The 17,500-nt window shown below is 36.8% G+C and overlaps 1 protein-coding gene across 5 annotated transcripts in view; it reads right to left on the bottom strand.

Annotated features, from left to right (window-relative positions):
- Positions 1 to 1,247: 1,247 nt before the first annotated feature.
- Positions 1,248 to 17,500, bottom strand: part of PIK3R1 (phosphoinositide-3-kinase regulatory subunit 1) — a 60,164-nt gene continuing 43,911 nt past the window's right edge. For 2 of the 5 annotated variants that reach the window (XM_049794976.1, XM_049794977.1), the window contains exons 8-16: positions 12,242 to 12,344; positions 11,488 to 11,586; positions 11,182 to 11,362; positions 10,586 to 10,711; positions 9,407 to 9,549; positions 8,955 to 9,131; positions 8,783 to 8,851; positions 6,264 to 6,434; positions 1,248 to 5,835 (exon numbers count right to left, since the gene is read on the bottom strand). In XM_049794976.1, coding sequence (XP_049650933.1) covers positions 5,646 to 5,835; positions 6,264 to 6,434; positions 8,783 to 8,851; positions 8,955 to 9,131; positions 9,407 to 9,549; positions 10,586 to 10,711; positions 11,182 to 11,362; positions 11,488 to 11,586; positions 12,242 to 12,344 — 1,259 coding nt within the window. In that variant the 3' untranslated portion in view covers positions 1,248 to 5,645. Of the gene's footprint in view, positions 5,836 to 6,263; positions 6,435 to 8,782; positions 8,852 to 8,954; positions 9,132 to 9,406; positions 9,550 to 10,585; positions 10,712 to 11,181; positions 11,363 to 11,487; positions 11,587 to 12,241; positions 12,345 to 12,673; positions 13,036 to 13,726; positions 13,905 to 15,927; positions 16,274 to 17,500 lie in introns of those variants that run through there. The other 3 variants (XM_049794980.1, XM_049794978.1, XM_049794981.1) reach the window with 3 other exon arrangements.

Here is a 17,500-nt window from a genome sequence, read left to right on the forward strand (position 1 = left end):
AGTTTTTGATACTCCCTGTGAGAAATGACCATCAAGACTTAGCAAGAAAGCAGAGAGGGAATGTAGGGGTGTGTTTGTCTGCAGATAGCAAAAATAGAACGACATTTTTGCAAAGTATTTTTCCAGTCTGCCAAGAGTGATTTCTATACAACATATGATACAGGCAAGAAATCTGCAGGTCTGTAGATTTCTGCAGATTATGATCAGCCAGTCTTAATTTCTCTCAATAGCTGGTGATGAACAATGTGTGATTTATGACCTAGGTAACCTGATTTTTAAATGTTTAGCCCTATGGCTGCAGAAGCGTTTGTCTTGCTTAACATCTGTTCAGGGAGCAGGAATAAGATAAACTTGGTGTCTGTTGAAAAGAATCAGCTTACTCACTAAGAATAACTGCAACCTATACGTTCACTGGAAATCTAGCCTCACTTTCTATTAAGCCAGCTAACAATATAATAGCCTTTAATCTAAGTTTCTTATAAGAATGTCTACGGGCCAGTGACAATGTTGTGATTATTAAAAATTATTTTAAGCCCGTGCTACCTCAGTACCTCAGTCAGGGGGTATTATGTGACTAGTGCGAGCAAAATGTGGGCAGATTTTGGAAGGGAAACCTTGGACAGAATGGGAATAGGAATCTCTTTCTGCTTCCAGAGTGGCTGGCTGACTTCTCTGGAGGACCTCTCCTGGGGCAAGATATGAATGGGCTCAAAGAAGTCAGACACCACATACCAATAACGAGGGGAAGAAAACAATGCTCAGAATTGGTCTTGCCCAATCACCTCCTTACTTAATCCCTCTTCTTCATTCTCACATTGATTTTCACTATTAGATGCAGCCATGAAGCTGGTAGATGACTTCTAGCTACGAAGGCTGACAGGCTGGCTTCATGGAAACCATTGACAAAACACACACTGATTTCAGAAGAACCAGAACTTCATCTGAGTAGTGTAATAGGCAGATCACAGATCATGAATGCTGTGCTGTTTTCGCAGGACTATGAGATAACCAGGACTGTCATTTTGGCACTGTTTGGCATGAGACTGTTTTGGAGCTACTCATCTACTCCATTCAGTTCAATACATAGGATGGCTGTGAGTCAGCTGAAATTATTTGCTCCCTGGTTCCCTCTAATAATACGAGCATTTGGGTCTCATTTTCAAAGTAGGCCATATACAGACAGGAAGTTGGCCAAGGATGCTGGTAAATAAACATCTCGGTCCTTAGTGAAGCCTCAACAACTGAAATGCAGTTTCAAAACAACTTTTATTTTGCTTGAAGACTTATTACAATTTTTAAAGCAACTTAAAAACAAGACACAGCTCCATCAACTCTATAGCTTGAACAAAATTTCAAGGAGGCATGTTTTCACTGTTGCCTTGTAAAGGCAATTTACAACCCACTTTACCCTCCACCTCCTCAAAGACCATTTTAAAACAAAGTAATCTTAATGTTTTAAAGACATTTAACAGAACAGAGCTTTATTTTTAAAAACAAGAATAAAAAAAAATAGCAGCATCTTGGGCAGCTAATGCAATCTCATTAGGACAAGTGCAATGTAACGTTACCAACTCCCACAGTGCAGTTTAGTCTTCAACTGCAGTAAATACAACATGATTCTACATAAGAAATTGCATTTTGGAACCTTGTCCCATGGGAGGCATTGTGCTTTGAGCTGCCCATTTCTAAAGTGACCCTGAAAAAAAATAGTATCAGGATTCACTTTCCCAACTTAATACCATGCATAGCAAAAGCACTGTGTGAAAATTGGCAGAGGTTTTCCCCATTAGAAGCATCTGAATGTTTTCCCAAGCATTATTATTTCATTGCCAATTACAAGACAAAGCCATTTCTTCACTACAGAACAGTTGACACCAAATAGAAAATGTGAAGATTTGGTTTTACAGATTGCTTGACAAGATTTCTTAGATAACTGAACCATACAGACAAGCTTTTTTTTTTTTTTTTTTTTTTTTTTTTAAGAAAATATCCAACAACACAGAAACTCAGTTTTCTAACTGTATTTGGAAACATGCTGCACCCACAAAGGTCTAGTGTGCATGTGTGTGTGTCTTTAAACAAAGTTAATGATATCACTTACTGAATTCAGCAAAATGATCATGTTTGGTGAAAATGCACCTATACTGGGATCTATTCATACATAAACACAGTAAGTGTGCACGCACGTGCACAGATACATATCCCCAAATCTGCAAATTCAAATTTCAACTTAAGGAAATCAGAAACTCCTAATTTTGCTTGTGGGTTTTGGTTCTCTGTGTTACGTCTTGTACCTTTCAAAGGCCTTGTGAAAGTGCTGCTGCAGTGCAGCATAACTCAGGGATTTAAAGTAAAACAAAATTTCCCCAAACCAAAGAAACATAACAAAACAAATCCCACCCTTGAATTATATTAGATGGAAAACCTACATGTCAATAGAAATACAGAAAAGCACTGTGTTTCTTCAGTTATATCCACGTGCTTTTTTTCTGTGTATATTAGTCTGTTTGAGATCAAATCAAAACTGGAGTGAACAATATGGTACATTAAGGACAAACAACTCTGCAGTGAATAGGGCCTTTGGCAGGACTTAGCTCTGTGCATTAAGGAGGGAGGGAAATGCAGAGGCCACACAATACATAAGTACCAGTGAAAACCCACTCATGCCAATTTGAGGGCGTAAGTGATCCTTGCAGATTGCACAGACCCTGTGTAGGCAGAATATCCCCTTAAGAAGCCATAAGCACTAATCCTTACAATATAGTGCTTATTTCTCATTGTTGCTTGTGCAAGAAAAGCAAGTGTCAAATTTGCACACACACTATTTTTTTTCCTCTGCTACAGCCACAGATGAAGAGAAGTTGTACAGCATGACAGGAACAAATGATACTCCATCCTAGGCTGGGCATACTAAGGATATGGCCCACTAACATAGCAGAGGTTTTATTAATGTGAGGAAAATTAGATCTAAATGCCTTAACTACGATAAAATTTCTTGACAAATGCTACGTGAAACATCAATTCAGATTACATATATTTTGCTTATAGAGAAAAAAATACAATTTTACTCTTAAAATACTTAACATTCAAAAATTAATATATGTCCAAAGAATATCTTGAATTGCTACAAGTGTTAAATTGTTGTATATTGAACTAATTTGTAACTTCAAGCACAGTAGTATAACTGGCATGCTAGAGTAGTTGTTGGTGCTTTTCATAGTAAAAACCAGTTATTAGTAAACCAAATTTACATGGTCCTACAGGCCTGAAAAGAGTGTGGAATGAGGAAGGGAAGGGATGAAGACTAAACTTCTATTCAGAAAAAGCATTCAGAGTAATTTTATAAGTGGTGATTATCTTGAAACACTAATGTTGGTTAAATCTTGTTTCCTGATATAAATTCTAGTAAGAAAATACATCTGTAGGAAACCAAAGACAAACCACCAAAAAAAAAAAAAAGCACAAAATCAAAATAAAATCAAACGCCTTACAGTCTCAGAAATGAAGGAATAATGTAAAAATTAAAAGATAATATAAAAACTACTGGAGACTGGCAAATTTCTTATTATTTCCGATAGCTTAATAAGCACTGCATACTTTGAATTAAAACACATGTATCTCTAAAACAGAGCTATTATGAGAGAGCTCCATGGGTCTTACTCTTTTGATTGTGTGTGCAGCTCTCTTTAATAGTAATGTGTCTTGCCTTTGCATCTTGGAGGAAGAATAAATTCATATGTTCACTTAGTCAAAACTTTTCCAAGATGTCTGTGAACTTCATTACTTTATCAGTTTGCAATGTATGAATTTCCTTAGTGGTAAGGACAATAAATAACCATTGCAAACCACCCACAGTGAATTGTCCCAGTATTCTTAATAAGTTTGCTTTAATGGGATTCATGTGTTTGTTTCCTTTAACTAAACCATAATTCTGTAAGTCTCTGGTGCCTGAAATTATAGAAGTATTCACTTTGATATTGCCTCAGGCTACAAACTTATGAAAATAAATCCAAAATGTTAAAATATGATAGCCTAATCATTTTCAAAACAGACATTTTCCAGTCTTAATTAGCTCTATGTTGTATCCAAACGTTCTCAGTAAAGGTGGGAGCTTTTATTTCCCAATACTACTCCAAAAAACAAACCTAGGCAACAGATTAGAGAAACTTCCTTCATATGAAATGAAAATACTTTTACACGCTGACAAAAATTCTGCCACTGTAGGTCAAGAAGTCATTCATTTACTATGCAGAATGGATTCATTCTGAGATCCAAACTATCTACGGCAGTAGCCAAATTTCCTGTTTTTTCTGCAATGACTATCAGAGAAGGATACACAATTTTTCGTATTCCAAATCCAAAGACAATCATGATAGAAGTTCAATATGCTTCAAGAAGCAAACATTGCGTGGTACCGTATTCTAAAGATATCTCTGAAACAATATTGTTGGACTCATTGATATTTTGTAATGTCCATATATTTTTAATTGAATAAAGCAGCTTTGAAGCTTATCAGGCACTGCCCAACAAAATATTTAGTCAAAAAAAAATCACGAACTTTTTAAATTTTGAGCTAGTAGCTCAATATTCTATAGAAAGAAAATTGTAAAATATTTCATAGTTTTAATTGTGAAGCCAACTCTTGCTGGCTTCCTGTACATTTTTAAAAAAAAAAACCCACACAAACAACAAAATGAATAATAAAAAAAAATAATCAGAAAAAATATTCTCAGGCAAAAGAAAAAAGAAAAAAGAAGACAAGGAAACAAGAAAGAAAAACAAACTTAACCTGTAGATATGCTTGAGAGAAGACTACAGTCTAAAGAAAATTCAGTATTGCATAGCATGGTCTAAGAATTCAGCTTTCAGCAAACAGAAAAGGGAAAAGAGAAGCAGTTTGGTATTGATAGTTTCCATCAATGATAGTTAGTCATCCAATACTATGTACATTATTATATACTGTATGCCATTGAAAGTCCTGTTTTCTTCAGTCTTAAATATATTCTTAAAACAGGATTTTTAAACGTCTAAACAAAACACTTCCTGGCACTTTGCTATTACAATTATTCTGAACAACATACTGTAACTGAAGTCCTTTTAAAGTGTCCCTTAGAAATGAAAGTGCCATTCTGCTACATATCATTCACCAGAAACCAAAAAATCCACAATGCTGTGTGTCTGGATCCACTGAGTGCAGCAACACCAAATCCAAGCCAGGTTGTGACCATGAAATTCCAATAACCAAATGAAAAAGACATCTTATACCTTGTGTCTGGAGAATCCAATGTTCTAGCTGGTAAAGCTTGAGAAGTGGTCGTAAACAAGCACCATGGTTAAAGGCCTCTATGTCCCTGCAGGGAGATCAGGTTCGGATTTCTTTCTCTTGTGTTTTGATTTTCTCAATTAAAAAAAAAAAAAAAAAAAAAGCACTTCAGATTAGAAACATACAGATCACAGCTTAGTACTGTGATCTCTGCCACTGCAGTTGTGAAGGAAAGCTCTAGTCCCATCTGAAGACAGATAGCTTTGATACTGCAGCTCAAATTCTTGAGTAAGGCTGAAAGAAGCCTTTTCTCTCCAGAGGCCTCAATGTTGTCAAATCTTTCCTTTAGAAAAAAACCAAACAACCCAGAGTATTAAGATCTTCATCGCCTCTGCTGTGCATATACCGGGTAGGCTAGTGTGACATTGAGAGAGTCATTGTGCTGCACAAGTGATGTGTGTTGATAATGTAGCACCAGTTCTTTGAGCGAGTTGTACAAGTTATATGGCTCTGCAAATCCATACCCAGTAGGTGTTTTGTTTATCACACAGTGCTTTACTTCTCCATCCACCCTAAAGAGGAAAAAAAACAACCAGTTTTTAGTTTGTCAGTACAGTAAAGTTAAGCTAGAAAATAAGGTATTGGCAATAAATCTTAAGATGCTAGTCACTACATAGAATTCCTGTCTTCTGTGGTGGGATAATGGTAAAAGCCTAGGTTAAACCCAAATTCCCAGATGTTGTGTTAGCTTAGGGAGGCAGGAGATAGGCAGGACGTAGCAGCTGCACAGAAAGGAGTGCATCTGTGTGAGGCTCATCTGTGGGAGTGGTAAAGGTTTGAGCTGTGTAGGAAATGGAGCAGCAATAAGGATGGCCTCAGGACTTGTTGGTCTACTTCTAAGGTCCAATGGGATCCATGCATATGCAAGTGTCTTGCTGCCCCTGGCTCAAAGTAGGTCCCTCAAATGTTGGTTACATCATTCACAAATTAGGGTACATACACAACAGAGCAGGCATAGCAGCCTTGTTTGCTGCTCTCTCGAACAAGGAATGTTCCATCTCGCTTTCCCCGCAGCAGATTTTCAGCTTGGCTTCTGTTGATATTTCCCACATTCCACGTTCGCTCATCATGATGGGGCAAGTCCTCATCATCTTCCACCATAGAGTATTGGCTGTTAAAATAGGACAAAATGTGTTTGTGAAACACATAGCAGAGCAAAATTAATGAATTAAGTAGTCCCCATTTCACATTAGTTAAAAACAAGTCACTGGTTAGTAGGATGCCTCCCTGGTAAAACTAGGGATTGTAAACCATGTAATACTGCACCATTCAAACCACTGAATAAAAATAAAATTAAAGTTCTGGTTCTTGTTTCTTTTAAAAACACTCATGTAAATCTGAAAAAGGATATAAAAGGATGCTGTGCTATCTTTCAGAATCTGCTGTGAGCACTTCAGTACTTCTACCATTGCTCACTGTTTTGGTAAATGGCAAGCCCAATGAAATCAATACCCTCTGAGTTGGCGTCATTTCCAAAGATCAGAACACTTGGTCAGCAGTGAAAAATCATGCAATGTATCAATTACAGCTGCTGCTTGGGAAAGCTATGAACAGTTGTACAGGTAGATGGGTTATTTATTTATAGGGGAGATGGCTCTGTGGAAAGGGTGGAATAGTAGAGTGCCTTCTCTCTCCCTATTACCAGATTATGGGAAGAGCATATAATATAAGGCTTTCTCTATCAAAACAGCCTCCAACTATAAAGCTGATTTAGAGTTACAGAGAACCCTCTGAGCTAAAGCCCATCACGAAAGAAGATGTCTCTGGATCAGCTGTGTGGACACCACTTTGATATTCTGCAGTTCCAGAGCTCCCCACTCCCCCAGCAGCCTGCATGGGTGGGCTCTGCCTCTTCTGCTCAGCTTACAATCAGTCTGTGTTTGGCTAATGCATTTAATTCTCTCTGTAATAGGTTTTTAATCAGTTTTCCTTGGTCTAAGAAAACATGACTTCTCACTCATCCACATTCTCTTTCTGAAGATTCTCAAAGTGGTCTACAGAAGTCAGCAATCTCACACAGAACTCAATTTTTCAGAAAGAAGAAGCTTTCTTTTGTTTCAGATGACAGTCTCTCTAGTCTCTTATCCCATCGTACTCCTTTGTCCTGCATGATATTCAAATGCATTCAGCAATGGCTCTATTTTCAAACAGCACCTAGAGAAAGCGATTCGCATTTTCCTGCTGCTCATTATATTGTTTTTTTCTGCATTACAGCTTTAGAAAAAAAGTCACATTCTGAAAGTTTAATTTTTCAGCAGAAACCTGAGTACTTACCAGACTCACTGGCAAGGAGAATTACAGAGTGAGAGAAAAGGAAGATTTTCTTTAAACAGTTTCAATTACTATTTTGATGCTATGCTAAAACCATGGTCTCGCATTATTCTTTGTCTACTGTTTAAGTAATGGAAGTACTACTGGAAACAGGTGCCTACATATTCTCCATCATACCATCTTTGAGCTGTGCTAAGCCTTAGTAAACAACATGGTTTTAAAATGTGTGTGCCATTTTTATCCCCTGCTTCTACCAGTGCAGCCACAGCAGAGATGCACAATTTCCAGGATAACTGTATGAGACTTAATAAACCAAGCCACATTAAAATAGATGTGGGCAAGCCTAGAATGTAAATTCACTAAACAGTCATTGTCAGTCTGCTGCTTTTGCTGTATGTTCAGCTAGGCAGGCAGCGTAAAAGGCATGCACAAGAAACTACAAAGGCAGAAAATGTTGATATATTACTCAGACAACTTTGGTTTTCTATTTGTTCCTTCTTCACTCTTACTACACTTTTGATATTATTTTGTGGCTTGCTTTTGTTTAAATTTGGTCTACACTCACACCACCCAGGTGCTCTTTGCTTTTTTCCCAGGAATGAAGTGAAATGTATTTATTAGCCAAGCCCCTCTCAGAACTTAGAGTAAACTGAGTTGCTTGAAATGACAGAACACTAGCCTGCCACTTCCCAGAAAAATTAAACAGACCACAGAACCAGAGAAGGACCACTCTTTGGCATATACAATTTTATCATCTCCAATAGCAATGTGGTATACTGATGCAGGTGCCACTGTACTAGATAGCACCATGGTACCAACATTTGAAATTTGGAAAAAGCCTGCCCATGCCTAAGAGACCTTATGAACAATTTACCCATCTATATGGCATCTCTATAAGATACTAACACCTTATGATCTTCATTTTGCTGGTAAGAATAAAGACACAGGTTATATTCTGGTGCTTTGCTATAGTAACTTGATTATGCACTTAATGGAGCATAGGGGGTGAGACAGAGTCCTTTCTAATACTTGCATTATGTAGGCTGCCATGTGTTAACAGTGTGCATTGTTACTGGAGACCTAGGCTTGGTATTTCCTCTGTGTGGTCCAGGAATTAAATATGCTTTATCTCACTTCTGTGTAAGATGATTTGAAATACCAGAAATTTTTAAATCTTTTAATACTCACTCTTCTGTATTTTCATTTCCAAGCCATTCATTTAGCTTCTTTTGCCGAACACCTTTTTGAGTCAGCCACCTGGACAATAAATGCAAATAAAATTAATATTTAGTCACAGAAGCTGGATACCAATAGAAAAAAAACTTTAATTTTTTTTTTGTTAATTCATAACGATACTCACATCAAGTACTGATCTCTTGTCTTCCTCAGCTGTATGAGGTCTGGCTTAATGCTGTTCATACGCTTGTCTATCTCTCTATACTCAGCTGCTTGCTTCTTTAAATCCTCTTCTAATCTACGCCTGCTGTCCACAATTTCACTTATTCGAGACTTCAGTTTTTCATAGTTGTGCATAATTCTGAATGGAATAATGTGGTAGGTTACAGTCTGATGATGTGTTATTCATGATTTTCTAATGTGCTATTTAGCAGTGTAGACACTTAAGAGAACAGATTATTTCTCTAGATGTAGCTATACATTTTGCAAGTTCACATCTACCCCATTTGAGTCTTTTTTGCTTACAACTGAACAACTTTAAACTTGCCGTCTTGCTTTAGTTTTAGGCAGATCTATACTTGGCATTGTTTCTTCTTTCAAAATAATACAATTTGAAATGCAAATAAAAATACTGACCTTTGTATTTCTTTTTCATTTCCTTCCCGTTTAAATTTTTCAATGTATTCCTTACTGTATCTCTCTTGTGTCTGGCACTGCTCCTCAAATATTTTTATTGTTTCATTAAATGCTTCAATAGCTGTTCTTTTCATTTGAATTTCCTGAAAATAAAATAATTGTTATTACAGTTGTTATCAGACAGAGGGGATGACTTACTGGTTGTATCACAGAAACACTTCAGTATATTGTAAAAGAAGACTTCAATATTCCTTTACCAGAACGCATTCTGTCTGCAGAGCCTTATAACACAGAGAGAACAGCCCTGTGCAAAAGGCTGCTGTGATGAGGCTTTCCATGCTGAGGTTTTCCAAGAAAGAAAAATTGCTAGAGAAAGAGCTAGCTACAATCGTTGTTTGGTGTAAGTAAGTTTTATTTGTTACCATTAGAGCCTTATGGCAATGCACTTTGCCCTTTTTATCAACTAATGTCCTTAAGAGGCACAACTGACTTTCTGAAATAAAAGTGTGAGAAACTGGCCTGGACAGGTCTCAAGAGGTCATCTAATCCATCCTCCTGCCCCTACATAGCTAGTTGATAGCCAAGTCTTTTAAGTCATTAGTTGAAGTTGCCTGCACTTCTTCACCTTTCTTCAATTATTTTCAGGCATATTTCCTGCTCATTTTAAGAAGCAATCTTGATTCTGGGTCTGTAAAACTGCACTAATTCACTTCAAGACTTGGCTAATAACTGATTAAGTTGAAAGGACAGAGGCATCTTTTTGTTCCTGCACTTTATCTACACATGCCATCTCTCTACCCTGCATAGATGAAACCAGACCCTTCAAAAACTAGTAACAAAATACAGTGCTTCCCTGCAAATGTGCCTTGAAAGCCGTCATTCAGCTTGATGAGGTCAGTATGTGGAAGTATTGGTAAATCAGGATCTGTGCTGGCTTTGGATGCAGGTGTCAGGCTTTGGCACAGCGTGGGTTGGGTTACAGGTGGTGACTGTTCAAATGCGAGTAAGCAATTCTACTGTATGGAGCAAGCACATCAGGTATGTTTTCTCTTTTGGGCAACAGCAGTGGTGGCAGGGAGGAGAGGAAGATGGAGGAAGATGGCAGTATGAATTTACAATAATATTCTTCTAAATCTACAGAAGTCTTCCACTCTCCCTTTTGTTTCAAATCTAGCTCACCTGAGATGTTCTTGTGTAGTCTTCATAGAGTCTGTCATATTCTCGGCTTTTTTCTTGGAACTGGGTATTATATTCATGTAATTTCTTTCCCACTGCTTCAATGCTATCCTCTTTTACAACTTGATCCTGGAATGATGAGCAGAAGGAAAGATATTCCATAAAGAAACAAGTATATTGCACAGATTTTCAGGATAAAAGTGCTTAAAAAAGCCTAGATAGTTACATGGTAAATGTGACTCCTCTTTCATCAATATGGATATATAGTACGCTACATGCATAGTATGCAAATGAGAAGTTAATGACAAATAGCAATTTTGTATTGCAAGTGTTCAGGTTTATACTGATATATTTCATCTTTAATGAGTGGGATATTTATTAATGTAAGTTTATTTCTTAATATGGTATCTGCAGTATTTAAAATCTTAATTATTTATATGCAAACCGTGGAGTTGGTTTTAAACACAAATATCCATTTTTAAACCCTCTTTATTTTTTCTAATATTAACAGAGCTGAAGTTCTTCATGATAGACGACTACCCAGTCTGCAATAGTTTCTCTGTATTTAAGTGAAACACAAAGAAAATAGACCAAATTACCTGCTGGTACTTAGATACTGGATACAGTAATTTTACATCTAGTTTAGGATTATACTGGGCTAGAGACTCATTCCGGTAGTGGTTTATTAGCTCGACCACAGAGTTGAAAGTTAATGGGTCAGAAAAGCCATATTTTCCATCACGATGAAATATTTTGATTAATTTGTTATTTCCTCCTTTCCTGCAAATAAAGTTTGTTGAAAAGTTAGGCATACTTCAAGTACTATTTCCTAAAGAACACTGTATTTTAAATACAGTATTGCATTTTACTGTCAATTATTACAAACTTAGCGTAACTAATCTTACCTTAGTGTAAGTGTGTAGTCCCCATGCATTTTGGTTGAAGCATCTCGTACCAAAAAGGTACCATCAGCAGTGTCTCGAAGCTTCTCGTTTACTTCTTCTCTAAAATGAAAGCAAAAGTAATTTCTCACTCATTTATCGTCTTACTGTGCTCTAAATTCTTCTGTTTTAAAATAAGTGGTTTTAGAAGCCTTGATCTCCATATTAATAAATACAGTTATTTAATACCTTATTTAACATTGCTGGAGAACAACTGGAATATAAAAATGGTATATTCTATGTCCTCTCATGCTGGATAAAATTATATTTATGCAAAGGTCTTTCTGCTTGTTCATACAAGCCTGCACAATTGGAGTAGCCAGTGCTGGTCTAAAGTGCCTATATATAGTACAGTTAAAAGTGTTGCTAATATATGGTACTTGTTAGTCTGGCTTCTTAACTATTGTGCCTACAGTTGAGGTTCTGGATGAAAGACAGGAAGAAAATACTTATTTCTTGGTGTTGTCCTTTCATGCTAGCATTTCATATAGCTGTTTTAAAGTAACAGAACAATTATTTCACATACTACATTCTAACTGACTGCCAATAATATTTTAGTCATGTTTGGAATAAAAAAAACGTAATACGTTTGTGTTGGAAAATATCCTAAAATGGTTCCTAGAACTGTAATTTTTCTATACTTAAGTATAATATATACACACAGAATAGCATAGCCATAAAGCCAAACATAAGAAATACATGTCTTGAGTTGATTTACCTTGAGATATCTCCCCAGTACCATTCAGCATCTTGTAATGACATGTTGTTATTCATGCCGTTGTTAGTTACAGTATTAGGTTTTGGTGGCTTAGGAGGCAGTGCTGCAGATGAAAGGGGGAAAAAAAAAAGTTGATTATAACTTATTGGAAACATGACCATATATTCCTTGAAATTACACATTATTACAGGAATGAGAAAAAAAAAAAAAAGTTACAAAATAGAGTTTTCCATCACTAACAGTCTTTAAAAGACATCAGAGGAATCAAGATATTTTACTGAAAACAATATAATTCAACAAGAAAGATGTACATTTCAAAGAAGTATGTTACTCTTGCAATAATATATTTTAAGCAAAATCTAACACCATACTCATCTCCTTTCCCTGTGAAGAATGCATTTGAGAAAAAATAATTCTGAAGTTTGCTTTTACCTTCTTCCACTATCTTCAGGTGAATATAAATAACAAAACTTAGAAAATGTCTTTTTTTTTTTCTCCTATGTAATGATCTTAGAAGAATATTGCTCCTTCCTCACCTAGAAGCTGAGTAATAAGAGATGCAAACCCACAGCAATACTGTGTATTTTAAGCAGAAGAATTGGGGTTTTGTGATCCTCAGCATTCTGTGCGATGATTTGCCAAAAAAACACTTCAAGAAACCCATCTGTGACCCAAATATCCCTTGTGTTAATCTTGGTATCCTACAGAATAAATAGTGTTCCAAATGCCAGGACTGATTAAAAACCACATCCCCCTTTTCTCAATGTCAAAGCTGTATATGTATACTAGTGGGTGCCGGAACAGATACTGCAGCACTCCTGACTTAGTAGCAAGGGGGACTACATTGGAATCAGGATTAAAAATCAACTCAGCTCTTTTAGTTCTCCAGTAAGTACATCATTCCTTATGGACATCTGTCCTATATATTATGATAGGCTACAAAATACAATGTTTTAAAGTCGCAATAAATATCAAAATAGCATAATATTTTTATATGATATGAAAAAATGATGCGATATCAGGTATTCAATTACTATTGCTAGATTTTAAAATCTGTTTTTTCCTCAAACAGTCCAAAACAATGATTTGCAATCACTGTTTCAGGCAAGAAAAGTGTTACTATAGCATCTCCTTTTAGTCACAGTGTGGAACAGAGATAGCAAAAATATTAATAAAAGAAATACAAATTTTTTTATATAATAGCAGAACTAGAATGACATCTGATAGAATAAAATAAAAAAACAGGTAAATTCAGTAAAAATTCAGTTAAGTAAGCAGACAGGTATTTCTACAGGTTAAGAATCTAATTACTATAACCATGCACTAAACCACAATTTAATTCTAATTTATGAAAGAAAGGAAAAAGAACAACAATTTGTATCAATGTCAAAGTAAAGAAATCCTACATATCCACTAAGAATTTTTCAGCAGCTATTGTAAAGACCAAAATGAATTAAGTCTTCCATAATAAGACTGCAGTTTTACCTGGTGGATCCATTTCTATGTAAAACATCAAGTCTGTGCCACAATTTATATCTGTCTTAGGATATTCTATATCCAGTTCTTCCATATTCCAAACAGTATTGTACATTTGTATGAGTTTCACTGAGTAAGCTCACATACAAGAAAAGAGTCAGGCTCTCTTTGTAATGGTGTCTTGGAATTCATTTTAAAACCTATAAGGGGCTGCACTGTAACCTATTACATCATAATCCTCAGCCAATCATGTCAAAATAATGTCACCAGACCACTCCTGTTTCATCATTTTGTTCTACATTAATCTTAAAACAATTTCAGTTTCAGAGAGAATCTACATTTAGCAGAACTGCTGTATAAACCTGATATTGCAAACAAAAGGAGCGAGTGGGCTCTCCTCGCCGTGTTCGTGGCTCATTTTCCTGACTTTGCAGCATGGTACAGTCCAAACCTGGCAGGATGACAAAAGGCTGATATGCTGCAGCACGTAGCTCTTACACACAAGCGCACACAACACATGCACACTCACACACAGGGCAGCTCCCTTTAGAAGTAGGTCGGTCACATCTCAGTTGCATTCTCCTGTTTGGATGCCTGAAGTTTACCATTCAAAAAGCTTTAAAAGGCTTCTGGACCTACTGTACATATTAAAGATGCAGAATGGAAAAGAGCTCGACTCTGTGTGTGTGTGTGTGCATCCAATACACACTCATTTTACATATACATACACACATAGACTTATATGTTTCCTCATAATGAAATATGGATGATAATTTTAAACTGTGCAGATTTCTATTATTTTAATGGACACACAGGTCTGATATACTTGATATTATTATAAAAAATGCACTTACTGCAGAGGTGTCTTCCCCCCCTTATAATTTTGTAATAAAATACAATTCCAAACGATCTAGATTAACTCATTTTGAAATCTAAAACCCAAATATTGTAATCTTACATTCAGTAGACTTGCCTAAACCGTGGAAGAAAGTAAAAACTGAGCAAGATCTTGAAAAGTGATTTTGCTGAACATAAAAATCTAGTCTGTCAGGATACACAAAGATTTAGTCTGCCTTCTCACACTGTTTCTCTACCCTGTTCTCAATGTGATATTTATCAAGTTAATTGTTTTTAAAAGCAAGAGTCCCTTGTCAGTGTCTCGTTCCTCACTTGACTTTATGTCATCAGTATCCTCCTACCATTTAGAAATATTCCTTCTTAACCGCCCCCCCCATCGCTGACTGTAACTCTCTCAGACCTCTTGGAAGAAACATGCACAGAATAGACTATTAATTCCAGAGCAGAATGCTATGTAAAGCAATGTGAGTGCTTTATACTTGCTATAATCTATGGGGGCAGAAAACCAGATACCAAAAATAACCACAACAAAGAGTAGCTGTAGCAACTATCTGTGCCTACATCGTAAGAAATCTCGGTGCGGCTGAAATGTGCTTTATCTCACAAACACTCATTAAAAAAATTAATACAATCTATATCCTTCCCAAATATTTCACACATACCTACCCCCACTCTGTGCCCCTCAGCAGCTTACCCCTTTTAGACAAGTATTAACATACAAGAACATGTCTGGAGTACCAACAGCTACAAAAAAATGCATGCTAGTTTGCTCTATATGTTAACAAGCTTAAATTCATTCTGAAGTAGACTCTCCCCTCCCTGCTTAGGTAGACATGCTCCAAAGATTCCTACCATTTCCAGAATGAAATAGGATACTTAAAATTATCCCAGACACAAGTCCAAACACTGAACTTAGAGGTTTAGCCCACCTGCTACCCAAACAGTTGAGTTGCCAAGGTAATTATTTAAATTAAGTTATAAAGATTTCCTACAAAGACTACATTGCTGCATTTAGGTCTCATGGGGGATCAGTAAGATTTTTTATTCTGTTGAATAAAGTCTTTTAGGAAAAATTACTTCTCCAGGGCTTTACTAGTGGCCAAATTTTGGACTGCCTACACTTGTATAATCAGGTTTGTGCTCAGCTCAGACCAGCCTAGCTTGCAGGCAAGAAAAGACAGGAGGCAGACAGGCAATTCCCTGTTCCCTGTATAACCTGAGGGGCGTACTGAGGTACTTGACTTTCATTCATGTATCTTAAGACCATGAAAGCTCTACCTGGTAATCAGTTATAGTACAATACTTCCACAAGGTGATGAAGAAAATACACACATAAATCCAAAATCACTTACTTTGTAAATTATGCATCGCAAATGCTTGCCCTTGTATTACAGCCTGAAAATACAATCCAGTAACTTGAAAAATTAATTGGTTTCCTCTTATAAAAATCTTGCTTACCCCCCCGCCAAAACTCCTTTTAGTAAGAAGCTTCTCTGCAGCAATGAATAAAAAAAGAATTCTGAAAAAGAGATTGCTCTGCTTTCCAACCCATGTTCCATAAAATTCCCTAAAAGAGCTGTAACATGCAGTGAGAAAATCCAAGCCCTCTCTCTCTTCTTAACTGCTTAAAGCTCTGTGCTGTGCAGAAGGTATCCCCTTACTCTGGTTCATCATTAAAAAGTGAACCTGACTTTAGTACTGTGGAAAAAAAACCCCAAACCACCACCCTTGGTAGCTTGCACGTCTCTCACAGATAAAGATCTTAGCTTCATGATTAACTTGGGCAGGTTCAAATATTTGCTGAGCCAGGGATTTCAGGTGGGGGAGGGGGAACCAGATTCAAAGTAAAAGTTGTCATCAGCTAACAAGTGGCCAATGTAGGGCTAACTGTCTCGTTTTAGCTAAGTAAATGAGAAGACCATTGTAAGAGGCCTTAAAATAGTCTCTGTCACTGGCTGCTGAGTGCAGCATTGAAGTTGAGAAAAGCATCATGAACAGCCAAATACAGGAAGTGGCTAACTAACTGACTGCAGAAAAAAACCCCCAGAATCAAAATCTTCCTTGAAAAGAGCTGGATCTCTCAGAGCGGCCCTGTGCAAGGAAAATAGCCTGCTTGCAAGCACAGCATCACCTCCCACACACTCACGCTGGATTGCAATTACAGGTGCTGCTTCAAGACCCTTAGCATGATGCTGTGAGGCATTTTATCCATTTCCTATAAACTGAAAACAGTAGAAAAACCACCTGTCTGTATCCATGGTGTTTTCCAGTATGTCACGATTGTTCAGTTCTTGGGCAGGCAGGCAGGAAAAGGGACTGAACAGAGAGGGAGCCGTTTAGGTCAAATACATTTTCCTTGCCTTAGTGTTTGCTGGAGATCAGACTTGCTAAAGGAACAGAGCATGAACTGAAGAAACTGCTCCCCTTTGCCTACAGAAGTCAACTTCTTTGCAAGCTATACTTCTACGAGGAAATAAATTCACAGGGAAAGGAGAAGCAGACCACAAGATTTAGTTCAGAGAAAGAAAAGAAGGGGATTAGTATTTTCTTACCACTTGTTGGAAACAGTGAGAACTCCTAGTAGCTCTGTTCCTTGAGATCTGCTTGTGCTGCTTACAGCAGTCAAATGGCATTGAAAAGTTTTCATCTCCTGAACACCAAAATCCTCCTATGCTACAAAATACCATTTGCACCTAATAATGAAATCCCAAATATCTGCAGTACATTTTTGATGTTTTACAGTTGATTGATTAGCTTCTACCTGTAACAATCCCTTGCTTTTCTAGTTTTAGCCTTTGCCTACTTGAACAATTGTCAGTTCTATATATAATTTGAAGCAGCACAGTCATAAAGGTACAGCCTACTTCAAATGGAGATGGTAATCTGTGTTTCTGAACTAATCCAACTTCTGGCAGTAACTGATAT

This window comes from Accipiter gentilis, chromosome Z (assembly GCF_929443795.1).
Source record: "Accipiter gentilis chromosome Z, bAccGen1.1, whole genome shotgun sequence".
Classification (NCBI taxonomy): domain Eukaryota; kingdom Metazoa; phylum Chordata; class Aves; order Accipitriformes; family Accipitridae; genus Astur; species Astur gentilis.